The sequence below is a fragment of the Lampetra fluviatilis genome, chromosome 46 (assembly GCF_964198595.1).
Source record: "Lampetra fluviatilis chromosome 46, kcLamFluv1.1, whole genome shotgun sequence".
NCBI lineage: Eukaryota > Metazoa > Chordata > Hyperoartia > Petromyzontiformes > Petromyzontidae > Lampetra > Lampetra fluviatilis.
Window position 1 is genome coordinate 7,338,268 of NC_136320.1, and position 27,863 is coordinate 7,366,130.

The following is a 27,863-nucleotide window of genomic DNA, read 5'->3' on the forward strand; positions in this document are numbered from 1 at the left end:
CCTGGCTAACATTGGTGGCGAGTGACAGCTGAAGCGGGAACCGGTCCTAGCCTCACCGCCACGTTCGCCGGCCTTCACTGGCCAGTGTGGCTGAAGTACGGTCAAAAAACCTCCTCGACCATCACGGTGTGGCGAGGCCTCCATCTAGCAGCGGTTGGACGAAAGGGATGCACGCCGTTACTTGTTCACAGTTTATCTCCGATTGCGTCCCGACACCAAATCACGTCAGAGGTTCGGGCCTCTGTGAAATCATCATACAGTGCATCATTTGACGGCTATTTTGTGGTAAAAAAAATGAAGACAGGTTTTCAAACAGCATTAATCAATTGGAAAATGTGCCTAATCATTCTACATTATTTTTATAAAAAAAAGTCTAAAAATAGCACTCTCGTGTAGCATGACAATCTCCCCTGTTCCCATGCTCAAACGATACATCTCAATTATAGCGAAAGCACCCACGATGTCAATATGAGTCACAAATGAATTGCTTTCTTCATGGAGAAAGATAAGAGCTTAGCGCGATACAATATCTCATTTAAATGCACAAAAAAACTATCGGCGCAAAACATAAACAGGGCGGGGAAGGGGATTGGGGGGGGGGGTTAGCCCTCTGGATGAAATACGAAAATACAATCACAATAATAATGCAAGCAAACATGATTTAACAGAGCGTCGTGAGAATAACCGCTGAGTGCAATGACAACTTCAAGGATAGAATGCGATACACAGCTCGGGGGGGCAAGGGCGCTACGTACATGAAAATGAAATAGTAAAATAAAATAAAACCACACCGCGAGTTTGCCGGGAATTTGGCGTTGCAATTGATGCCCGAAGCTGCAGAGCTCAACAATTAACAACTCGCAGTGAGCGAGCAGAGTTCACGCGCGTCCACCCACGTGCGCCGATTGCTTGTGCGTACGCACGTAATATGATATGTGAAATGTGACGCCCGCGGATGGCGTTGCCAACACCACCACCACCACCACCGTCATCACCATCATCATCTTCATCAGGAGTCATGTGTATGCAGTAAATGTTTACGCGCCGCATAATTATCTTGCGTTGCGAACATGGGAACACGCAGATTGCTGGGCCGAGAAGTAATTCATTATGGAATGGAACGAGCTAAGATTAAATATTTACATAAATTATTGCAAAAGCGACTATTAGCTTCAGAAAAAAAATGGTCATCAGAAAGCATTAAAGTTTTAATTCTCATCAGGCCCGCTGCTGTAAGCAAGTCTCCAACTCTTACCATCCACTCTATCTCTCTCTCTGGCCTCTCTATTTGTGTGCTAAGAAGAAGGGCCATTGCCCAAAACTTCGTAGAATAGAAATGTAACATTTTAAGGCCACAGTGTTATTGACGGATGTGTTGAGTATTTTAGATATTGCGCTGTATTTTTTAAGAGGGGGCAGTGCATGGCTTCGCTCAGGTTGCAATTCCCACGTCAGAATCAGAATCGGAATATGTATTTATGCTGGAGGAATCCGATGAGCTACGAAGCTCAATGGTGTCCCAAAAACCTCCTCCTCTTAGCCCAATCTTTTCTGTAACACTGACCCCCCCCCCTTCCCCCCCTTGATATATCTCCCCTCAAGTTACAGTTTTATTTTGTTTAACTAGGCGAGAACTCAGGAGACCAGTGTGAGTCTCGCTGAAATAACAAGAGCAGAACAAGTAAAGGCCTCGATTTTAAACGGTTTTTTTAAAGCTCACAATTTTGGCCCGCAATGAACAATGCTTGTTTTTTTTAATGATGTTGAAAACCTTTGAATAGGTCCCCAGAAACAAATTTCAATTATTTAAACTATGATTTATTTATTCCACCGTCCCCGCCCCCCCCCAAATTTTTTTCTTTTCAGGGCCAAAAATATAAAATGTGTTTGCGTTTGTTTTGCTGGTAGTTGCAATCAGCATCATCAGCCAGTTTGCTGAAAATTGTGAAAATATCATCCAGTCTTGGGGCCTTAAATGGTAGATGAGTGAGCGAGTTAGTGGGGTACTTATTACGGGTGCGGAGAAAGGCGAGTCATATTATCACACTCGCAAGGCACACTACCCGGTTCACGTGCGCGAGGAAACCCGAGGATGACGATGGATGGACAACATCAAAGCATGGACGAGGCTCACGCTGGAACAGACAAATGAGGACAGCAGAAGACAGAGGTCAGTGGCGAAGGATTTGCCCGTGGTTGCGGCCAACCCTCGGATCAAGGACGGCTGAAGACTAAGACAGGACGAGCATTTCAGTGGCATGACTTATGCAAAATTGGACATTTTTAGAGCACAAATCACCCAACAAACGTTTGAGATTGGGCCACTCAGGAGGTTGATAAGTAGCGTCTATAATCTACAAGGTGCCGGAGAGAAAATTTTACTAAATAAATAAACAAGCCTGACTAAAATTATGTAGTCACGACATGTTCATATTTGTTCACACGAGACAGCTAAAAGCTATCGGCAAACATTGATCTCAAAGATTGCACAAGTCAATAGATTATCTGTTGGTAATTAAACAATCTGCCTTGTTATATATATATGTTATTATCATCGTCAGTAATGCATTCTTCCTCCGAACTTGTTTTTTGAATATTCGCAAATTAATTTCAGCAACTCATTTCTTATTGTTCCCGCCCTGTGGTACCCTGGCGGTTTTCATAAACCTTCCCTCACATCCTTCATCCTCGCAGCAGCAGCAGCGGCGGCAGCGGCGGCAGCGGCGGCGGCGGCAGCAGCGGCAGCAACGGCAGTAGCGGCAGCAGCGGCGGCGGCGGCGGCGGCTTTTGACTCGCCATCGAACAAAGACGGTCACGGCATCGCACACTTTCAGATGCGATTTTGGCGGCCGCCTTGAACGCTCTGCCTTCCGATATTAGGAAGCCACACGAGCTTTGCGCTTTTAAGTCATCGAGGTTGAAAACTAATTTCTTTACAACTGATCTTTGTGTTTAGTTTGGTTTCCTTCCCCCGCACCTCCGATTACCATGGTTGGCGATGTATGGTGCGTAAGAAGTTCAACATGTATACATATCAGAATCAGAATATTTATACTGGAGGAATACCATAAGCTATGAAGCTGTTTTTCACAGATGCCCAGTAGGAAATATACACACAGGGGGTGAGAACCAGAGCACAATGTACGATAGATAAAAGCAGAAGGTAATGTTACTCATCCTCCATAATAGAGGTGTTTTGGGTTAGATCGCGTAAATATATAAATGTGTCGCCTGATGAAGCTAGTTGTAATTACTGGCGAAAAGTCGTACTCAGATTGTAAATGTTGTGGCTTGGCTCTCCAACACACCGGTGTGCTGTACTAGTGACGAATTGGCCACGTTCTGTTTACGTGACAACCCTTACTAGTTGGCTGTGTCGAGTGGTGGTGGGTTTTTAACGACACATTTATATATTTACGCGATTTAACCCAGTAGAAAACCTCTTATGGATGATATTGTCGTGAACGCCTCCTACTACGTGTTGAACTGTTACTCATCCTGTTTAGCGTTGAACATTCGTTTAAACCGTGTACAACGTTCACTCTGTCATCCCTCCCCCACCTCGAGTTAAAAAAAAAATTAAATAAGGTCAAGCTGAAGAACTGCCTGGCCTGTTAAATAAACGATAACACAAAATAACCATTCGCGTCGTCATGGAGAATATAAGTTTAAAAAAGAATCACGCAGACGATGTCCCTCCTTGCCAAAGCCTTCACGTAAAATATAAAAGTACATCTTTCTTTACACATCCCATCAGCCACGTGGCCTTCTGTGAGTCATTATTTTCTGCAGCACTTGTTCAATATAAGCAAACTGTCGATCGGCGTTGACATTTACCATCTCATCGGCAGAGTAAGTCCTGCTAAATGCAACTCTGGGGAACTGTTAAATAATATAGCATCACACCAGGACCCAGTATTTTATAGAAAGGGCCCTTGCCTCATACATCTAGACGTTCGCGAGCATTGATTCAGGTAAACCTGATTGCTGATGAGACACTGTGTCTCGAAATGAGTCCAGAGGTCTTCCATGTACTGGAATCAACTTTGCTGAATGAATGCACTCCCAGAAGGCCATGCGGTCGATAGGTTGTATATAAAATAAAAGGGATAAAAAAATCACAACAATCTACATGCTTGCGTTACTCATGATCTTTCCGACGACGCCGATCATCATTTTGTGTTGTGTAAAAGGGCGTCGAGGGCATCCTCACCTTCCATGGCGAAGGGCTTGCCCACCTGCAGCAGCCGGCAGTCGGGATCAACCGAGACCTCGTAATCCAGCAGCGCTTTGTCCATTATGAAGGCGTCCAGCAGACCACTCCTGGTGGCATGACAGCACAGCGAGGCGAAGGTTTGAATTAAAATGTTCCAAGAGACCCCATTTTCAATGTGGACATCGAAATTACATGGCTTGGTACGAGCACGCGCAATTTCGTTGAGCGGCCTTACATGAATAATGTGGTATGGTGTAAAAACATTGGCACGTGGGAGACAAAGGCGGTCGGGAGCGGTGCTGGCCGCCCACCCCCTTGTGCGAGGCACCGACCCAAGTAGGTGCTCGCGAACAATCGCTTGCCCCATCAGCCTGCCCAAGGCTGCACGGGTGGATCATTGCCTCTGGTTTGCCTCCCCACAAGAGCTTTACCGTCTGAAATGTAACAAAAAATAACAGGGGGCAAGCAGAGCCCCTCGGCACGTCCCTTCGAGGCTGTAAATCCTGCAGAAGGCGGCCGCTCGAAAGGGGAAGTGATAGGCACTCAGGGTCAACAGCGGGCGCTGTCCGTGCAAGCGGAGGGCGCGGGGAGTATGGAGCGGCCAATGCCAAAAGACAAGTTGTTTGCGATGGCTAAGGCCAAGCTGTGTGCACGTCGGTTTCTGCCCCCAATCCTTCCCCCCCCTCGCCCCACCGTGCTCGCCTCTCGGTGCGCGAGCAGGGATCGTTCCCACGAGCCTCTCCCCCTCTCTCTCTCTCCCCCCTTCTCTCTCTCCCCCCCTCTCTCTCTCTCTGCGTTCGAAGCACTCGGAGCGGAGGCAACGACCGGCGAGCAAACGAGCGGGACAACCCCCCCCCCCACTTCGTCGAAGGCAAGCCTAGGTCACGGGGTTATTCGTTAAAAAAGCGAATAAATGCGTTGGGGTGCTTGAAGTTTAGCCGTGGTTGCCGCAATGCACTATGAACCTGCCGGCCCGAGATCGACTCCCGGCCTACGGCTGAGTGATATTGAAACGGGTCTTGGATTTGGCCCCTTCACGACACCGAACTGACCGGCATGGGGGAGCCTTTCATCTAGTAGTACATTGGCAGATGAATGTAAGTTATTAATTACTGTCGTATTTATATGAAGTTTAAATTATTTCCTGCTCAATTGAGCGTTCACTTTAAAGAAACGCAAGTGGGCTAGGGCAGGGACACATCGCGAGGGTTAGGGTCCATAGTTAGCGTTAGATAATAATGACAGAGTGGCAGCCAATAGATTGAACATATATACTGAGAACACCACTGAGGAAATATTCGTCACGAGATAAACTTGTGGGCAGGAGCTACATAGATTATCCAAATCGCATAACCGTAGGAATTGGTGATGGCCTTCAGGAGACTTTCATCCAGCAGTAGATAGACAGTTGGTGATGATGAAACCCCACGCAGTTTCTCCATTCTTCATACAATATTGGCATGCAGTGCTATTGTGCGACCGGAATATATATATATTTTTTAGCAACACAAACTTACCACGGGAATTACACGAAGTTAAATGTGTCACGAGACCCCCATGTGCCCGTATAGCTGACGCCTTTTTACCGATTGAAAGTAAAAGAAGCCAGTACGCCTTGGTGACATTATCAGAGACCTTGGACAAATTTCACGACCGCCTAATCTCACTGGTGAGTCTCACCGACGGTGGGATCAAAATTCAATCGCTAGAAAAATTACTTTCCCCGAAGATAATGATTCTTATGCTCGTACAACGCGTGAACGGCACTGGGAGCCAGCTCAATTGAGTGTGGGTTTGTACTCCAGATTTTTCTGGATTTTCTAAGATTTTCTGCCAAATTACTGTTGATTTCTTATTATTTTTGGAACAAATCGCGGATCGTAAGTTCGCGAACAACGAAGGAAGACTGTGATACAAAAAAGGAAATCTAGAAAAGCAGTCCACTGCCAAGATTTTTGTGGAAATAAATGCACAACATATTTGTCAGGCAGTGAACTTTTTTGGCCTTCCCCTCGAATGCACACAATGACATCAAGAGCTCTGTCATACTCCATAGTTTTATGAAAATGCCACACACACACACAAAAACTACTACAGGAAATTACCTGTCAAAATTGAGCACTTTTGTTGGCCGGATATGGCTGTTGTCTTTTAACAACGTATGTAAAACAAGGCAACACAAACTGAATAATTTGTCAATGTTACCACTACTGATGTATAATTACAAACATTCAAATTGCATGGCACGCATTTATCCCTTACTACCAAAATCCATCAATATTTCACGGGTGCAATAACATTACCGAATACAACTTTTTTGTTCACTTTTTTTCCCATGCATTTTCCTATTTTAACACGTTGTTAACCTCTTGTAATTACAATTTTCCTCGCGCTCTCTCTCACTCAACTGTCGAGTGTGGCGACAGAGAGCAGAAGAAGAGAGCGCAGAGGAAGACAGCTTAAAAGATGACAGCAGTGAGACGGAACTACAGAGTTCGGAGGTCAGGACGACACGGGAGTGGTTGGTGGAATGGAATGAGAGAAAATGGCATTTGTCCAACAGTGGGAAATCACTAGCTGACATGAACAACAGCACCAGGAGCATATCTCCGTCTGCAAACAGTTCTGTTCGAAGTGCCCCCTGTATGGAGGCTCGTAAATACCACGTGGAGTATTAAATCATTCAATGTTGTGCACTTACGATCATCATCAGCCATGATCTATTCACATACAGAGCCATCGTTTTCGCAAACGTTCAATGAGCTGTCGAGAAGAAACTTAGAGAGTTGTTATCAAACAGTGGGGGGTATATCTAAATAGACCACCCTGTATATTTTGTGAATGTGGATATTCAATGATTCCATTATTATGGTTTATACTACGAGCAAAACTTATATTCTCTCCCCCTCCGTGAAGCATCTTGAGATGAGGTTGCATTCAGACGCTATCTAAATGCAGATTGTATTTATGTAAGAAAACTAAAGGATTTTAAAGTAACATGTCTTTTTATTATATCATCATTATTATAATTATTATTTTCCTTACACATACACAACAGGAAAGGCAAGCCTTCCACTGAGAATAGTAATTTCCCTCCATAGTAATGTGGAATTTCGGCTTCTGGCCTCGAGGCAGCCAATGACGGAGGCAACCGTGGACTGACGCTCGTGTGAGTGTGTGCGGGGGGGGAGACATTTTCAGCTTGCCTCGTGGTCTGTCTACTGCCAACAACAAAACAACCGAGCGAGGCTGTTATCTGCAATGGAGCAACTGACCCCCGTTTTTCTTCCAATCGCCGGGACGGAATTGGAGAAGATTGTCCCTCCCCTGAACTTTACTCACCGCGAGCCGTCCCCACGTGGCATTCTCTCGTAAGCTTTGCTTCTATCTGCAGAAAGTGCGCGCTATCTTGGCAACGTCTCGTCGAAGCCAAGCACCGCGCTCAAAAAACACATTATCCCACTCATCGTCATCAGCCATGATCGTTCCACTGCTGGATGACGGCCTGCCCCCCCCCCCCCCCTGCCAAGCTGCCACCGCCTCTTCACGATCCTGCGATGAAAATGATCCGTGGTAGCGCCTATGCAAGAGCTGATTTTATTACTCCGTCTCCTTAGCGGACGTGCTTTCTCTGTTGCGTGGGCCATTGTTGGTTACTATCATTGATCATTGTCTGCCATCCCATTCTGCGGACTCGTCCTGCCAATGCCCACTCGCTTTTTTTAAGTCAAGGCGATATCATTGATTTTAATATATTCGTGCCCTGTTCTATGCATTCCTTGTTTCTATCTCAATGTAATTCATGACTTTTACATTTTAGTTGCATTTTTCTATTGTTAATAGCCTTATTTTTGGATTCCAAAGTGAGTTATACACGACAATTTAAACGGATCTTTTGCACATTCAGTCTTCCAAAAGCACTCCAAACTGCCACGTGTTTCCCTCTTTATTTAATAATTTCTACGATGTTCCAACGTCAATAATTGCCCAAGGTGTTTATGCTCCGATGTGTTTCTCAAGTGTTTGTGTGAGTACTGTATGTGTGTGTTTTAGTGTAGCGGTAGTGTATGGAGCGGTAGTGCAGCGGTTAGCGCGCTGTGCTACGAACTCGGTGACTCGAGTTCGATTTCAGCTCACAGCCAAAACCAGTCAATTTTATCTGAACCGGTCCTGGGTCCACCCTAGGTCGACTCAGTCTCAAATGAGTACTTAGTGGGATGTGTTAAAACATTGCCACTAGGGAGACAAAGGCGATCGGGCATGGTGCTGGCCAACCACGCCATCGTGTGCCGTTTTGGCCTTCAGAGGTGCTCGCTAACAGCACTTGCCCCAACAGTCTGTTAAGGCTATCCTGGGGGATCTTTATCTTTGCATCTTAATCGCTGTTATTTTGACGAACAAAACTCGATGTACAATAAACAAACACGCGTGTAAATGTTTTTTTCCAAACATGTTTTCAGCAACGCCGATTAATTCGAACAAATTTGGTGAGAGTAAATCTTTGAGATGGATTTGAGAAAACCACATTTGTCTCATTATGACCTTGAGAGAGGCTCCATCAATAAGAGGAACGTGTGTAAGGTAATTAAGGGCATATATTGTCTCCTAATGAACTGAGGATTATAATTAGCTGGTGTTGATTTTCATTGGTGCGAAAACGTATTTTGTACCAATTTATATCTCATTATGGCTGAGACTCTATGGTAAGTTTATATTTATAAATCATATCGAATTGCATTAAAAAAAACTAATTGAAACGGCTGTGCATCTTAAAACAATTCATGAAGCTTATAAGAAAATTACATCCGACACACACGCAAAATCATTTGGCAGGCCCTATGCAATGCCGACCCAGAATCTAATATATATTTCGCATGCTTTGCTCATGATGAAAAACTTGTATTTTAGCATTGACGTTAGAAACTCCAGTAAAACAAATTGTGCTTTAATGTATTTTACGTGTAACGGTTAGCACAAAGGAACCTGCAATCCAGAGGTCGCAGGTTCGATGCCATCTCCTGGCACGACAGATAGGTCAAATGGCACGTGTTTTAAATCTCCCCTCACCTCTGTTCCACCGAGCTATGAAGCCCCTTTTCACGGATGCCCAGTGTAACTGGGACACACAGCATTTAGCTGTGTGGGCGGGGTAAAGTGTGGGCATTCCCAGAATTCCCGAGATTTTTGGGGAGCGCGGAAGAGTAGGCCGACAATCGCTGCTATAGAGGGGCGCATTAAAGCCCCCTCGAGTCGAGCATCCTCCACCAGCAGCGGCGTGAGCAAGCCATTGCAGGGCTGTGCCTTTACCTTTGCATTTCTCACGACAAACAAAGTCGTGCGGCATAAAGTGCCTTGGCGGATTTGTTGTTGTTGTTGTTGTTTTGTGTGTGGCATTTACATCGGAAGATTCCCGTGGGAATTTTGGATGCACAATTGTTCACACGTTAGACCTGCCGTAGGACGCAGAGGGGAACTCGGGGGAATTTTGCTTTCGAAATGCCAGCAAGGACAGCGCATCTGCCTCTTTAATCCCCGAAGCACAAATCCCGATGCGGGTCGGGAGTCTGTCATGGCCATGGCTCTGAGCTGTTTACGTTCGTGTGCGCGGTGCTCGTTACACAAGCTTCAGAGTCGGGATTAAGTGCTTTGCTCTTCAGTTGCGCGTCGTTCAGGCTAAAGGCAGAGCCGGGAACAAGGTGGACTACAGCGTATATACATTTATGGGCAATCGGAAAAATCGAATGTTATTTTGACCCCGTGCGTAAATGCGGTGTCGGTAACTTTATAAAACAGAAATAATCATGGGATTATTTTTATACGTAAAAAAATATATTTTCAGTATACATCTAAAATAGATTTTATGCTTGTCAATTTGTCCAATTGAGAATAACATTATCCTTGATGGCTGGATTGATTTTTTTTTAATCTATTTGAAGCCGTTTATAACGAGGAATTTCGTTTCGAGAAAGGAATAAGACAATGTGGAAGTTCGGAAGAGGACATGGCAGGGCAGTGCTGGGGAGTATGATTTAGGCGTATGCATGTTTAATGACTCTCGAAAACTTCTCGTCTTTATTCTTTATTTATTAGGGCGCAGAACAGGTCCCTGCGGGGTGGGCTGGTAGGAACGAATAACCAAAGAATATAAACATAATCTATATATATAAAATCACAAATCTGTCTGTCTGTGTGTGTGTGTCTGTGTGTCGCCGGACCATACGCAGTTTCATTGGACGGCGGTTGCCCCTGGCAACGGGTAGCGACGCATTCGCTGCCGGGTGGACGCCATTTTTAATTCCCGTTAAAAATATGCGCACGCATTTGTGGTATAAACTCGATATACCCAGCGTTGCCCGGGGGGAAAATACATTTAAAATCTTATGAAAACTTACAAACATTACATACCAATGAAAAAACAACTGTGTAATTACTTTTAAACCCGACGCGCAAAGAATCGATTCTCTGAATCGCGCAAGGAATCGAAGGTTGTAGATTCCTTTACATTCGGACGATTCCCGTTTACTATAAGTTGCTTAAAGTCGATATAAACTGCTACGAACGGGAAATATCCGGCGTTGACCAGGGCCAAAAATTTAATTAAAAACTCCTGAAAAAATAAAAAAACAATGAAAATGAAACTCTATCATTCAAAATGTAAACCCCCAACATGCCAGGAATCGATTCTTTGAATCGCACAAAGGACTAATCGAAGGTTGTAAATTACTTTAGGATCGCGCTTCCTGTTTAATATAAGTTGCTTATAGAGTTGATATAAACTGCTACGAATGGGAAATATCCGGCGTTGACTGGGGCAAAAATATAATGGTGAGGGCGGTTGTGAGTGCCGATTGTGAGTGGTGATTAGTGAGTGGTGAGGGGAGGTTGAGTGGTGAGGGTGAGTGGTGAGGGAGAGTGGTGAGGGAGAGTGGTGAGGGTGAATGGTGAGGGTGAGTGGTGAGGGTGAGTGTTGAGGGTGAGTGGTGAGTGGTGATTGGTGAGCGTGTCATTGGTGAGGATGAGTGGTGAGGGAGAGTGGTGAGTGTGAATGGTGAGGGTGAGTGGTGAGTGGTGAGGGTGAGTGTTGAGGGTGAGTGGTGAGTGGTCATTGGTGAGGGTGTGATTGGTGAGGATGAGTGGTGAGGGAGAGTGGTGAGGGAGAGTGGTGAGGGTGAATGGTGAGGGTGAGTGGTGAGTGGTGAGGGTGAGTGTTGAGGGTGAGTGGTGAGCGCGTGTATGTGTACCTATGGACGGGGGGCGCGTGTGTGGGGCGAGCGGTAGTGTAGTGGTTAGTGCGCTGCGCTATGAACTTGGTGACCCGAGTTCGATTCCCACTTACTACCACCACCTGTGACGATCATTTGAACTGGTCCTGGGCCTCCCCTACGTCGACTCAGCCTCAAACAAGTAACCATGGTGTGAACATCGCCACTGGGGAGACAAAGACGGCCGGGCGTCGAGAATCCAAGTCCCGGGCGAAGCTGGGTAGTAAAGCTAGTGTATTATTACACTTGTTTAGCCAGGAAAGCCTCACTGAGTGTAAAGGTTTTTGTAGGGTCCTGCCAAGTGTTTGCAGTAGGGGGCGATGTTGCTACACCTAATCGGACGATACGAAGGGAGAGTTTGAGGCCTAGTTCTAGGCTTTAGGCCTAGCTGTAGGCTTTAGGCCGCTGTGAGTTATTTTTTTATTTAAATGTTTTAATTATTAATGTAAAAGCTTTATATGTAAATGTTTCTATTTAAAAAAAAAAACATCAGGGAATGTAACATTGTTAAACATTAACTCCCTTTCACACACGCGGGGGTACGATACGAAGGGAGAGTTTGAGGCCTAGTTCTAGGCTTTAGGCCTAGCTGCAGGCTTTAGGCCGCTGTGAGTTAATTGTTAATTTAAATGTTTAAATTATTAATGAAAAAGCTTTAAATGTAAATGTTTCTATTTAAAAAAAACATCAGGGAATGTAACATTGTTAAACATTAACTCCCTTTCACACACGCGGGGGTACGATACGAAGGGAGAGTTTGAGGCCTAGTTCTAGGCTTTAGGCCTAGCTGTAGGCTTTAGGCCGCTGTGAGTTAATTTTTAATTTAAATGTTTTAATTAAAAGCTATCTCAGGGAATTATAAGGGAATGTTACACTTGTTTAGCCAGGAAAGCGTCACTGAGTCTGAAGGTTTTTGTAGGGTCCTGCCAAGTGTTTGCAGTAGGGGGCGATGTTGCTACACGGACGGACGGACGGACGATATAATCTATTGTAGGCTGGTTCACTTCATTCCTACCAGTATAACGTCCTCCCATATCCTACAATACTTAGAGCTATGACTAGCACACAGCACTGGGCGAGAATAACAACAGATAATTGGGCTAGAATAACAACAGATAATTGGGCTAGGATAGCACACCAAACAACGACGGCGGGGTCGAATCTGTCCATTCCGATCCCAGGGCAGCCCCAAGTTCTTTCAGTCACCGCCTTTTATTCCCCCCCCCCCCCCGGCGTGGCCCTGTCCCGCCCCCGCCCCGGCCACGCCCCTAGCCACGCCCTCTTTCCCAAACTGGCTCAGCCCATACTCTTTGGTTTTTTTGGTAAAGTCACGTCGGTATAAAATAAAATAAATTAAATCAGGACGTTGCGGGCGCAAAACAAGCGTCCGTCATCAGGTGGGACAACCACGGCAAAAAACAATTGCTGAAGTGGGCCCGAAACATCGTGACTTCATTAATTTTAATTTATACCTACGTAACTTTACCGAAAGAACCAAAGAGTATGGATCCCTGCAGTCACGAACACTTCAAATCTGGCTCAGCCCAACCCGAACATCCTCCCATGGTTCCCTCCTGTAATTATCCCTCGTGACCACCTGGCCACGGACTGCCCCTATCCCCTCATTATCTCCACCCACGCACCGTCTCTCTCTTTCCGCACTGTCCCTACACATGTACAGGGACTCCTCTACTTACGAACGAGTTTGGTTCCAAAGGTCTGTTCGTTAGTCGATTTGTTCGTAAGTCCAACTTTACTCAGGTCGATTCCAAACATGTTGTACGGTGTATACACTGAACATGGGGAATGGCTTTAAAAGTTGCATACTCTCTTGTAGATAGAGATGCCACTGGTTCTTCACGTTCTGCAGATATAGATGCCCCCACCGCCATACATTGCACGGCAGTGAACTTACGACTATCGGTCCGAAGAGGCAACTGGACATACGGTCAGGTTTGTTCGTATCTCTGAAAGTTCATGAGTCGAATGTTTGTAAGTGGAGGCGTCCCTCCGTGTTGAACTTCTCGTGCACCGTACATAACCAATCGTGCTCATCGGAGGTGCACACACGGTTGCGCTGGGTGGTTCACGTGTGTGCAGCATGGGGGAGGGCCAATTGCTGAGACATCCATTGGCGTGGTGTCCATAAGAAGTCAATCGCCGGATTTGAAATCGAGATCTCAGATCGTGAGCATTACCATTAAACTTTTCTTTGACCAGGTAAGGCCCACTGAGCTTCATAGCTCTTTGTCAGAAGCGACCTGGCCATCAAAGATGACAGCTCAATAAAGTGGCTTATCGCATAGGATTGCACAGCAGACGATTACTCTAAATGCACGTCGATGATAAATATGTAAGGCAAAACCGGAGGATCAGGAAACTACGGGCAGATAGTCAGAGAGAACATGCAAAATTCGAATGTATATAGATGTCAGTGTCAGGATCGAACCCACGACCTCGAGTTCGAGTGGCTCGAGTTGAGCGCGTCGTTTGAGCCGGCTCATTTGAGCCAGTGCCAAGTCCGAGCCGAACGAACCACGACGAAGGGTGACTTTGTGAGAACCGTGGTGGTGGGGGGTGGAGGGAGGGAGAGAAACGGGGGGAGCGGGGGGGTGGGCGCACCTGAGGCGGGCGATGCCCTGCGAAGCGGAAGGCACGTTGTGCTGGCGCATGTGATCGTGGATCTCCGGGAAGACCTTCGCCACGTAGCTCTCGGCCCCGCTTCCCCGCACCGTCCCGCAGCGCACGCCGTGCGACGGATGCTGCAGCTGGGCGCACCGACACACGCGCACACGCACGCACAGATAAAGGCAAAGATCCAACACCGTATAGCCTGCGACAGACCGTCGGGGCAAGTGCCGTTAGCGAGCACCCACGAAGGTCCGTCACGCCACGAGGAGGGGGTGGACCGCCAACACCACGCCCGGACGCCTTTGTCTCGCGACCTAGGGGAGAGAAGACACAGGCAGAGAGAACACATAGCCAGAGAGAGAAAAGGATAAGCTTAAAACTTCCCCGTGGAATTGTCACACTTAAAATTCTAACTTAGCAATCTTTGAAATACGTAATCAACCAGGCTATGCGTTAATTGTGTGTTAACCGACTCTCTGTGTTGTATTACATCACATTTCGATATTTTACTAGGTTATTTAATTTTCGTGTGCCTTTCTCCTAATTTTCAAGCTTGCGTGCCCGTGCCACGTCGTCATCTTACTTGCAGCAGCAGCAGTACGTTGCCGTAAACTCATTGATATGCTAATTTTCTCTGCCCCCTCCCTCTCTCCGTCCCCGCCCCCCCTCTCTATATTTAAGGGACCGTCACAGAAACGACCCCTCTCTTTGTGCCGATGTGATGTCTGTCTGCTTGTATGTCTGTCTATAGTTTTCTAGTTAGATTTTTGTTGCTCCGATGTGATGTCTGTCTGCTTGTATGTCTGCCTATAGTTTTCTAGTTAGATTTTTGTTGCTATTTCTTTTATGCCTGATGATGATTGCTTGTGTTGCAATCGAAACGTCGTAATATACTATTATTTTAATTTATTATTTTATCTTTAGACGTGACTTAACCGAAAGAAACAAAGAATGATTCCTGCAGTCACGAAAGCTCCAAAATTAAGATTGAAATATATGAAAGTCGACATTTCGGGCAATGGCTCTACTCCATAGCACAAGGTAGAGAAGCCAGAGGGATAAGGTGGGCGATTCTCTTGAGGTCCCACGCTGTTCAGTGTAGTCTCAGACTCTGATCATTATCAGCTGCATTTCTCCGGCATCTCTATTCATACCCGCATTTAAAATCATCACGTCCATTTTGCCAAGAGCACGGAACGGCAAAACGACACGAACTGTCGTCTCCTGCAGTTCTCTCGTCGTGGCTAGCCGACCTCGACATCGTCATTTAGCTCCTGAACACGTTGCAGGAATACGCAACGGTAGAACAGAATGTATGCGCGCTATCATCAGTGGAAGGCGCCTTGCAAATACATGTAAATTATTTTCTAAGAAGGACCATTCCCCCGGAAACATCGACCATTATTGTGCAAACTCGACATCTGAACTCCGAGGACCGCTCTTGCAGTCTCATCACCACCACCGATTAGCACGGCTGGCTACGTGTCGTGCGAGACAGGTCCGACATACATAATAGATACCCTCTGCTTCTCAGTCTCCCCCTTGTTACCCGGTCGACACGTGCTTCAAGGGTCGCTCTCGCAGCCTTGCGTGCAGCTCAAATATAAAAAAAACAATTGGCAGTGGATTTGATTTGAGAAACCGGTGCGCATGCGTGGGTGTAGTTTTGCCCACTCGCTCTCCGTTCAACGCTCTTGCTGCTCGGTCATTGCATCCACGAAGGCCACGGATGGCGAAGACAGCAAACATCCCGGGATCGTAATTGATCATTTGCACCTGAGAGACTTGGAGTATGCAAGATGATGCAGCTCTCGTCGTGGGGGACCTTGGCTAGGGGCATTGCCGCTTTTCGCACAGCCACTTGGCTCACGTGATTTATGTGTGAGCGCGCGCGTGAGCATCGGCACGAGTCGCCGGTTTGATCCCCCAGTCGCGGCAGTGGAAACAAAGGACAAGTTTCTGAAATCATCGCCGCCCCTGTCCGCCGAGCGGTCAATGGGCAAGGCGCGTGCGGTGGGGTAAAGTGTGGGTAACTTCCCACCTCTTCGAAGACATCTGGCCAGCGTGTAAGGGGCCGTCCATAAATGACGTCACGCGATTTTGGACGATTTTTGACCCCCCCCCCCCCATCGTCACAAATGTATGACCCCCCCCCCCCCAGGTGCGTGACGTCATTTATGGACGGCCCCTAAGGGTAGGCCAAAATATCATTTAGCTCATCTGCCGACGGCGGCATGAGCAAAGCCATTGCAGGACTGCACATTTGCCAATTATTGCAAGCCACCGACTATAATTTGCTTTGTCGTATTTGCTTGGACACACGTCGAAGTCCGTTCCACGCAGGATGCATGAGCACTCCGCCTCATGCCCACGTTGACGTGAGCTCACTCGTCTCGAGGTGTCATCGCTAGCTCTGTGTCGTCTCTGGGACGGCCGGGGGAGAACAAGGCCAAGAGGGGTGAGATCCGGTGACTTTCCAGGGCCAAGTTCAATCGGACCTCACGTGCCAATCCGCCCGAACCCCCTTGAGTGTGCGTCCTGAATGTCCTTTTTAGAAATGCATGAACGGAGACCGCAAACGTTGTGCCGGTCCGTAAATTGCTATCGTTTCTGAGGTTTAGCGCACTCTCTCTACCCCTTTGGTATATTTGCAACTCGTCCGGTTACTAAGAGCCAGAATATACAGAGAACGTCACATGTTCACGACTCTAATCAAAGAGGTGTTCGTAAGGCATTTCTTTAATGTTGTTTATAAGCGTATGTTTTGTGCTGGTAAGGCATTTGTTTCATGTATTACTACATTCTGTTGCTACACACTGATGCGGAATTTTTCCCGCGCACATTCGAAAAATGTCCCCTGCACGGTATCCATGCCGCAGCCTTTCCCCCTCCCAACTACTGAAACCCACGGGTTGATATACTCATGCACACACACACACACAAAACCCAACACATTATAGACATCCCTGCGCTGCCAATATGAGTCAGCTGTGCTCAATGATAATCCAATATGTTTGTAACAGAAAAAAAAACTCAACACATTTGTCGATAAGACTGTGGCCTTGAAGGGAAAACAATATATACATATATAAGAGGCGATGTTTTGTGCAATGGCCGCTTGTTCATAGCACATGACATCTCTGAGGTGCTATATCATTACACACCAAGTGGTTGCCACAAATTAACCGCGTCACCTTGCTGATCGCGTCAAGGCGCGTGAACCATCACGCGAACTCTGGTCATACTCAAGGCGGTGGGCTTTTGTCTGCTAGTCGCGCGCTTCCAGACGCGGCCGTCTGGAACGCTCCTCCTTACGACATCGTGAAGCGACTGGGAGCTATGCATTACAAAAATATATAAAATTGAAAACGAATTTCTTCACAACTGCTTTTCGTGTTTAGTTTGTTGTCCTTCCCCCCTGCGCCTCGTATTAGCATGGTTGGCTACGTACGGTGCGATAGAAGTTCAACACACGTACATACAAGTGTGACAATGTGTTTGAACAGCTCCGCTACATTGTACGTAGTACATTCACCCGCACCCTACAGAAAGCACGCTGTCCCAATATCGCGTCCATCGCCATAAGCACAAGCAATTTTTGACTGAGACAAACGCCGCTTACATGCAGCGCTGATAAAGGTCGATCATTTAGCTCATCGACCGCAATTCGTATTCCGCGGAATAAATTGTGTTTCCACACCATTACCCCGGGAGGCAGGTGACTACGACAAAACAGCCTCGCTTGATTTTCCACGCAAGGCAGCTAAGCGACGCCTCCGACCAAATCACTCCGGAATGCGCAGATCACGCCACAAGCTAAGCGCGGGTTGAGCCTGGGGAAGTGCTTGGATGGGCAACCTCCGGTGCCCGAAGCAGGCTGTTGCGGTGTGGGCTGCTGCTCAGCTATGCTGTCAGGAGAGAGGGGGGGGGGGTGCAACAGCAAGTCCATTGTTGTGACTCGACTACACCCCGATGGCAACGGCTTCCCATCGTTCCGCCCGCACTCGCGTATACTATGCGTCTGTGGGTCCCTGTGTGAGCCGACGGGTCTCTGTATGCAAGTATATGCGAAGTCTCTGTTGTGAGTCCAAAAGGCGTCTGTTGTCGGTCTTTGTTGTGAGTCTACAAATCTCTCTGTCAGTATTTTGTGCCAGGTTACAGGGGTATTACCCTCCAGCTTCCGAGACGTTTGGCCTACCATTGAAAGAAGTTTAGATCTTGTCAATCAAAGCCTCCCCAGCACACGTTTGCCGAGTTGTGTTTCTGCGCTCTAAACTAAACACGTGTTTAATGTACCGCATCAGGCCCGATGAGATATATGGCACAACCTCGGTTTAACGGACCCCCATTCAACGGATCTCGGATGTAACGGACACAATCTGTTGAATCAAGAGTTTTATCCGAAGATCAGACAACAACAACAACAAAAACGGACTTTTTTCCAAACAACAAACTATGTCCAGTAATGGGGAAATCAGTCCGGTCAATATTCGCTTCCTCCCCTGAAATGGGTGCTCGGCATTTATGACACTGCACATGTTTTTTTGTATTTAAAATAGGTCAACACATATGAGGAATAAAAGTGGAAATTGAGTTGACAGTACAGCATCGAATACGTAACTTTGCGACAAAGATGAACAGTGATTGCTTGATGCTTGGACAGTTTCAACAGGACGGGTTGGTATGTCATTAAAATACAAAGTCTCTACATGTAACCCTCCACTCAAATCATTAGTATTAAAATGTGAATGTACAGTAGTACTATATTACAGTATTAGTACAGCACTGCAATGTTTCAACGTATTGTTAATGTACAAGTATTATTAAACTGGTATTATTACTGTGTTGATTTTCCTATTATGAAAAGCATTACAATATTTTATAACAATCCATTACTGAACTGTCGCTGAGTCTTTTGCGTGTGGTAGGGTGTGATTTAATGCTCTAAATACGTAATTTGGCCATTAAGGGACAATTGGATTATCCGGACACCCCTTACACCCTATTAGTCCGTTAAACCGAGGGGGCTCACTCTATTGCTCTTCTTCAGAAGCGACATGGCCACACATGATAGCGAAGCGAAGCGGCTTATCAACGTGGGGATTCATAGCGGCCAAACAACTCGAAACGCACGTTGAACGAGACGGCATTCTATACGCGGGATTAAATTGAGCAGTGTTCCCATTCGTCGAGAGGCCAATCTGCACGCGTTTTCATTCAGATCCGGCTCCTCTCAGTTCTTGCATGGGCATTGCTTTAGAATCACACTGTGCGATTCCTGTTGAGTTTGGCCATTCCTTCGGCCGTTGTTTAAGAACTGATGTTTGTTTTTGAATTTGGTTTGTTGTACTTCCCCCGCACCTCTGATTTGCACGCTTGGCCACGTTCAACATGCTGGTAAAAAAATCGAAAGAGAGAAAGCCCCCCTCCGCCAGGATTACAGAAGGGCATTAGCAGAACCATTCAAGGAAGGGGACGCAAGCTGAGAAGGCCATTGTGCCAGCCAGTGCAGGAAACTGCATTGCCGTGTTGCACCTGAACGAGAAAAGACTTTGGAGCTGAAGCCGCGTAAATCCGTCGCGCCAAGTGAACGCACTGCGTGTGCTCGAGATCGTGGGTCAGAGCCAGTGTCGGGTGTTTGTGTATGTGTGTGGCCACTTCATAAGAAATATCCTTCGGAGCCCGTGTTGCGTTTGACATTCCGTTGGACTTCTTATAAATCCTTAAAGCTGCAAGAACGGCTCTGGGAGATTGTGAGAGAGCTGTGGGGAGACGCCGAAAGATTGACTCGTCCCTATCTGGGGCGACACTGCATACATGGCTGCTACTCGAGACGTAGCCATACAGAAGCAGAAGCAAATGAAATTTGGTATCGATGGATCGTGGCTTTAATGGTGTTGAGAACAGTGCAGGCATGCGGAGCAAATATTTACATTGACATCGGTTTTACATAAAGAGCTTGTCTGCCGTTAATTAACGGCATTTTACGAGGTTTATTGATATGTGGGGGGATTTTTAGGTCAACTGAGTATTTCGTTTTGATCCCGACAATCAGAAAGGAAAGACAGATCGCTGGTGGAGGTTTGCGGAGCGACAGCAAACCATGCTAATCGCACCTCCGATTAGCACGGTTAGCTACGCATGGTGCGAAAGAAGTTCAACATACATGCATATCGAATATGTGATTCGCACGGTTGGCTACGTACGGTGCGAAAGAAGTTTAACATGCATACGATAGCAGCAGCATCTAGTAACCCGTGAAGTGACACTGCAGCTGGCACAAAGCACTCTGGGTAATGTCAATATGGCGGGCAAGCACCACGTCACAATGCGCAGTGGGGCGGCAGCGCGTTACGCGATGAGATTTTTTCGCGGTGATGGGGAATAAAAAAAAAACCTCAGCGTGAAATGTTACATGTAGTTTTAACTGTACGAATCCATGATACATTAGTCTCCAGGCAGAACGTGTGAGCGGTGCAAAATGTTTAAAAATGGATGCGAGTTCATGCAAGAGTGATGAGGGTGTGAAAACAGATGTCCCGAGAATGTGCCAAGTGCAACCTATCCTAAAGAAGTCCTTCGCTTCTGGCAGCAAATAAGATGTAACAACGCCGAGGGGAGAAATTCACACGGGTGTCGGCGGATTATGGTGGAAAATTGAATCGGCTTCAACCACTTCCATGCTGCGTTTCACATTTACGAGGGCGAATGGTACTGGTTAACCTTGGATGACCCTAGTAAACAAACGCTGTGGGCGGTGTTAAATTGTAAAAAAAAAAGATGTAACTTCAATGATGTAAGAATCTTGAAACTGTGGTTTTAGGCAAGTGTGCTCATTATAAAATGTGTGACACGTACAATTGTTCGCAAGCATTTTCTTCCCGATGTGATGATCCGTACAAAAAGCATACGTTACATAAATGACGTACATTCCTGTGATTACGATTGATGACCCAGAAACGCCTCGCTGAGTCTCCAGACTTTAAGGAGGATTTTTGCCGATTTGTTTTTCTCACAGAAATTTTAAAACTAATTTCTCGTCAGAGCTGCTTGCTGTTGTCTTTAGTTCGTCACTCTTCCCCCCGCCACCACGTACCTCCGATTATCACGGTTGGCTCTGACGTCCATGACGTCCATATCGCCAAGAGCACGGAACGGCAAAACGACACGAACTGTCGTCTCCTGAAGCCCTCTCGTCGTGTCTAGCCGACCTCGCCATTGGCATTTGGCTCCTGAACACATTGCAGCCCTGACGCTCGAATAGGGTAAAATGTACGCGCGCTATCAAGAAGGTCCATTGTTCAAAACATCGGCCATCATTGTGTAAACTCGACATCTGAACTCCGAGGAACGCTCTTGCAGTCGCATCACCACCACCGCCGTCCGATTAGCACGGCTGGTTACGTGCGGTGCGAAAGAAGTTCAACATGGATACATATCAGAATCAGAATATTTATACTGGAGGAATCCGATAAGCTATGAAGCTCTTTTTCCACACATGCCCAGTAGGAAATATACACACAGGGGGTGAGAGCCAGAGCACCTTTTGCTTGCTATACATCGCTGGCTTTCAGTTATATAAAGGATACGCACGGATACCAATACCATTATCAGAATTGTCCCACCCGCACCCAAACCCCCGCTCCTTCTGCTCTTGATCTTCCCTCAGTATCCACAATAGAAGCATTTTGGGTTAGATCGCGTAAATATAAATGCGTCGTTAAACCAGCCACCACTCGACACAGCCAATTAGTAAGGTTTGTCACGTAAACAAAACGTGGCGATGATTGGCTATTTCGGCACACCGGTTGTGCGTTGGAGAGTGAACCGGAACATTTACAATTCGAGTGTCTGTTACGTTTCGCCGGTAATTACAACCAGCCTCATCAGGCGAAAGCCAGAGTTGTGGACACATCCTTCCTCCTGTTTCAGTCTTGTTAGTTACCCCCCCTTCCCCTCATAAATCTTCACCCCATCCCCCCATCGCGTAGTCCTCACTGAGTTGGGACAGGGGTTACAACTCCCCCACAAATTCGGCACAACGATCGCCGTTGCGCCGAATTTGAACTCTCGAGGAGTTTCTGTTCCAACCCCCGCCCCTCCTCCCCCAATTTCAATCGGCCGTATTGTACCGGGCTCGTGTTGAGTCGCAATAAAAAAAAAACTTTTGAAAAAAAACCATAGACATCGTAAGAATGTCCAGCGCACGCAGTGCAATGCAAGCTCAGCGACTGCAATTCGCGGGCAGTGGGACAGCATTTCACGTCGACGCGACGAATGAATCAGCTCGCGATCAATCGAGTGCTCACGCAGCAACAGCTACGGGTTTCAGAGGTAGAAAGCAGTAAGCGCGTGTGCGCGATAAAGTGCGCAATGCGTCAGGAGCGGGGGGGGGGGCGTGCAATCTTTACGTTTTATAAATACATTTGCGTCTTTGCCACAGCTGTATCCAGATTGCGTCGTCGGGGTTCCACGCCACGGGGAAGGAGGCATCCGTTTGCGCAGAGCAGCGCAGCCCGTTGTGTTCGAGATGTGGATATCACAGAGCTACTCCCGTTGAGATCCCCTCAAGTAGTGGTAGTAATTATTAGGATTTATTTCATTTTAAATAGCGTCATTAATGCAATTGCATCCCACCACGCTGCACATCAATTATCCAGCTCCGTAGACAGATAATACAAAAACCAAAAACCCCACTATTTAGCAAAACAAATGAATATGCAAATAACGAAAAACAAATACACAACAAGAACAAATCATCGCAGAGAAAATAAATTTAAATAAATAAATCCGTTCGGTCGCCATACCCCAGACCACAATCCCAACGTTTCGCCGGATTTTGGAGAACCTCCACTGGAGGGGTGGTGGAGTGGCCAAAATGTCACAAGCTAGTTGGACAATAATGTAAACGTCTACTTCCCAGCGTACGCTGGCTCCTCACAGTAGGAGGCAGAAATGCCCCAACCCGCCCTGCTACGGAGAACGGTGTCTTGTCCCACGCCGATCAACCCGATATTTACAATTCCTAAGAGCTGAAACGTAGGCCAATCAAGTGCCAGAACCAATTCGAATGTGATGCTTTTCATTTTATTTCGTTGTGCAGTCATTGGTAATCAGGCTCAGACCATGCCCTCACAACTACCCTCTTCATCACAGTATTCAAACCCAGGGGCGGTTTCTTCATTAGGGCGATTGGGCGACGCACCACCAATGTCATTCAACCACAGAGTCACGCTAGCCGTCACTGTGCCTCTGGATATAGTCCAATCAGCGTCATGCTACGTTCTGTGGAGTACCGCCTCTTTTTGGGCGATTTCCCTCCAGCTGAGAATCGCCCCGAGTGGTCCCATAGACTTACATTCAAAGATGTTTTTTTTCGAACGGGGGCGCTGCAATGCATTCTCTATGGCTTCCGGGAGGGCTCGCCCTAACGTGCTTACGTCATCATACGTGCTTACGTCATCATACGTAAGCACGTTTCATCCAACAATATAATTTGTTGCCACCTAGTGGAATCTTTAATAAAAGAAACTTGAGTGGTTTGTTTTAATAGTGAGTATAGAAACAAACAAGATGTATTGTAAGAGTCACTTTATTTTTCATTAATATTAAAGAAGTGAAGTTGCCTTTACATGCTTAAGCTGTTAATTTATCCATTGCATGGGTGGACCTTATCCTTATCAATCATCCAGACATTTGCCCCCCCTGAGAGATTTTGCAGGAGCCGCCACTGTTCAAACCCAACATCTTAGCAGCGCCAGCTCAGCGCTCTAACTTCTGAGCCACCTCCAAAAAGGCATCTTTGTAATTATGGTAAAAAAAAAACTCCGTGAAAACCCCGCAGGATGATGGAAAGCAGATGCGGGAGTTGATACAAAACAAATTCTACCATCGTTTGAGAGGCGTGCACTTTTAAGGGGGCAGAAATTATGTTATCCTGTCGAGATGACGGATTAAAAGTGTTTACTTAAAAAAAATGCTCCCACGATTCACTTCATTGGCCTACTTATGATTAAAATGTACACCCACCTGCACGCCGAAGGACAGAAACTGACGGTAAAAATCTGACAACAGTACGGAACAATGGTTCAGTGTTGTTCAGTCCCCGAGACTGCATCTGTTCCGAAGGCTCCATTGAACGGCGGCTAATGCATTATTTGAAGCAACAAGCCAAAACAAATAATGCCAAGGTCTAGATATATAAGGTTAACCTTCCGAATGTGACAAAACATACTCGGTAAGTATACACTTTTGCATGGTACGGTGAAACGTGGATTTGTTTATTCAAACTGTAAGCATGTATGCCTGGAATCACGCAACGATTGGTTATTTACACTTAATTCAAGAAGCTGGTTCGTAAGAGGGTTCCCGTAAAAAACTAAAAAAACGCCCGGATGATTTGGATTCCGCGCGCGTTGCTATGTTCCGCAGGAATCTAATCACGAATCGAATTGTGATCCCGTATCGCGACAGTTTTTGGAATCATGGAGACGGTAAATCGTTACAACTCCTCAATGAACAGTGTCAAAGAGGTGAAGGGGCAGCCTTGCAATTGTTTGGAGCCGCCGTGGAAAGATGTTAACTTCCTCGCTAGGTACAAAGGAGGTCGTGGGTGGGTTCGATCCCGACCCCTGACGCCTGCTGTATATCTGGAGTTTGCGGTGTCTCTCTCTCTACCCACGTGGTCGCCTGCATTTTCTTCCGGGTCCTCCGGTGTTTCCCTTCACATTGATGGCCAACGTCACGCGTTTAGAGTATTTGGCTGCTGTAAATTTCCACATGATAATCCACCTCTTTGAGCTATTATTTCTGTACAGGTCGCTTCTGTAAAAAGAACTACAATGCCTTACCTGGTAAAATAACAAGTTTAGTTTTATTTGAGTTTGCTCAGAGCACTGCCTTCTCGAAAGGGAGCTCCAGAAAGCTTCCTGTGGAGGATATATTGGCCTACTCTTCCACTCCTCAGAACTGGTGGGAATAGCCACATCTTATCCCACCACATACGACCTGTCGATCGACTAAATGTTGGCGTAGTAGAGAATTGGGAGGCCTTCAATTAGCACTGCTTTGATGGAGGTCAGTAAACTATTAGTCATTTTCTTGGTTCGTTCGGTAAAGTCACGTAGAAGGGAAATAATAAAATAATAAAAATAAAACATAATAAGATACAATTCTCACGACGTTTCGGCCACAACGTAAGCAGCCGTCCTCAGGTGAAGAACAGGTCTGTCGGAAAGACAGCGTCTGAATGAACACCACCAAGCTTGGCAGCGTATATTTAAGCTGGGTTAGGGGAGGAAGGGCGCATTGACAAAGGAATTTGCATATCAACAGAGGAATTTAGCATATTTATGAAAAATGCAGATATGGCATTAGTCACTACTTGTGGAATGCGTAGGAGGGGGGGGGGTCTCAAAGTCATATTATGCCCGTGCATTATGTAGGATTAGCAGCAACAAAGGGAGCAGTAATAAAGGGAAGGAATTATAATAGTAAGGAGCTGCAGCAGCCAAACCACCACGTAAAAAACTAAAATATAAACTACATCAATATCATCAATATACTAAATATACTCTCCAATAAGCTGAGCTACTAACAGTAAGTCATACATTACAATTCTATATGTAGTATTCATAGCTTCAGTGGCTTTCAATTTCAGAAGGGAGAGCGTCTCAGGAGGCCGCATACAGTAGATAGTGGATATAATTCGAAAAGAGGTGCAGAATATAAGTCCACGGAGCATACAAATCTGAGCAGCTGAGCCCGTTCCATGAACGGGACTTGTGGCTTAGAGGAAAAAACAATCGAGAAGTAGCCCAAACTCACACACCACATTGGAGGTGCCCCTCCCACCTTAGTTGCGAGAGATAACAGCGATAGCCGATGCTGTCTGGACGAAAATCGAACGATCTCCCAACGTGGGCAAAGTGGGAACACGGGGTTCAAATGGGAAAAAAATGTCACGGCAGCCGAATCAACGGAGAGCGCGCTATCCACATACATCTCCAGCAAGACATTCATGACGCTCACTTTTGCCCCGGCGATCTGGAGGAATGCGCACGAGACGTGAAAAAAGAACCCAGCCCGGGCAACGTGTGTGTGTGTTTTTTCTCGGACTTATTTCGAACGAAACATAACGCTGGCTACTCCCCCCCCCCCGTCCAAGCGACACTAATTACGATGTCTAATACCTGGCTCGCATTAATGGCACGTTCACAGGGGTGGAGGGAATTGATCACAAGGGGCAACGGAGGCATCCTGGGAAGTGAGCTGAAGAATATTCTCCGTTTCTACCCACCGAGTGATTTATTTTATCCCACAAAAGGACGGGAAACAGTGAAAGTGAACGCTTGGCGCTGCGATTTTTTCCCCCGAGACCATTACAAAACACGTGGAAATGTGGCTTGTGGTGAGAAGTTAATTAAAGTAGATAATAATTGTAGGATTCAAAGTTTTTGTATGCTGCATGGTACTTAAAGCTTCGTGAGTTTATTGGGGATATTTTTGTTTTAATTGAGATAGTTAACGTTTCGTCATGCGCAGTTAACATCTCGTCATGATATCCATTAATGATATTCATTAAGTGTACAATAATTAATATCATTAATGTAAAAAAAATGTGGTTCACCGTAGGGACTTTCAATGTTAGCTCTAACTGTATTTAACACCTTAAAAATAAGAAAAACAACCTGCTCGTTCTAGATTTGAAGTTTTCGTGACTGCAAGGATCTATACTCTTTGGATCTTTCGGTAAAAAAATTTTTTTCACCTTCGTGCCTTTACTGAAAGAACCGAAGAGTATGCAACTTGCTCGTGTTTTAAAACAGCAGCTGTCATACTTTAAAGTGTCTGGGCCCCACAGTGGGAAACGCGACATTTTGCAACCAACTGCTCCAGTGCCATAAGAACAGAGATGAGCAACACTGAGCATTGTCCTGCTTTCTATACTAAACAGTGGGGCGGTGGGAGGGGGAATGACGCTTATGCGTGGGTTATGTAACAGTTTCAAACGTTTCGATTTAAAGCTTTCGTGACTGCAGGGATTCATCTTCTTGGTTCTTTCGCTGTCGTCTCGACAGACCTGGTCTTCACCTGAGGACGGCTGCTTGCGTTGTGGCCGAAACGTCGTGAGAATTATTTTATTATGATTTATTTTTATTATTGTATTACTTCCCTTCTACGTGACTTTACCGAAAGAACCAAGAAGATGAATTTCAAATGTGCGTTTGTCTTCGTAGGTATTGACTTGCCATCACGGAAGACGGCTGCTTGCAGCTGTCACGGGAATATGCATTTGCACATTTTTTTATTTTGCTCTGGTTGTTCGTATACGCATTGATAAAATTGCAGCGGCAACAACAATAACAACTTTGATTTAAAGCTTTCGTGACTGCAGGGATTCATATTCTTGGTTCTTTCGGTAAAGTCACGTAGAAGGGAAATAATAAAATAATATGAATATAAAACAATAAAAATTCTCACGACGTTTCGACTGCAACACAAGCAATCATCATCAGGTGTGATGAATATGAATCAGGTGTGATGATGATTGCTTGTGTGGCAGTTGAAACGTCGTGAGAATTTTTATTGTTTTATATTTATTTTATTTTATTATTTCCCTTCTACGTGACTTTACCGAAAGAACCACGAATAACAATAACAACAACAAAAAACACCTAACAACATTAAAGATAAATAGTATATTATAGGCAATAGTAGATATGACCCTTTATCATAGCACCTTCTCCAGCCTC

General features: G+C 46.0%; 1 protein-coding gene across 1 annotated transcript in view; it reads right to left on the bottom strand.

Annotated features, from left to right (window-relative positions):
* Positions 1–27,863, bottom strand: part of LOC144947732 (glutamate receptor ionotropic, NMDA 3A-like) — an 83,563-nt gene that overhangs the window by 18,164 nt on the left and 37,536 nt on the right. Inside the window, exons 4-5 of the mRNA XM_078877062.1 lie at positions 14,101–14,246; positions 4,214–4,323 (exon numbers count right to left, since the gene is read on the bottom strand). Of these exons, the coding sequence (XP_078733188.1) occupies positions 4,214–4,323; positions 14,101–14,246 (256 nt within the window). The remainder of the gene's footprint in view (positions 1–4,213; positions 4,324–14,100; positions 14,247–27,863) is intronic.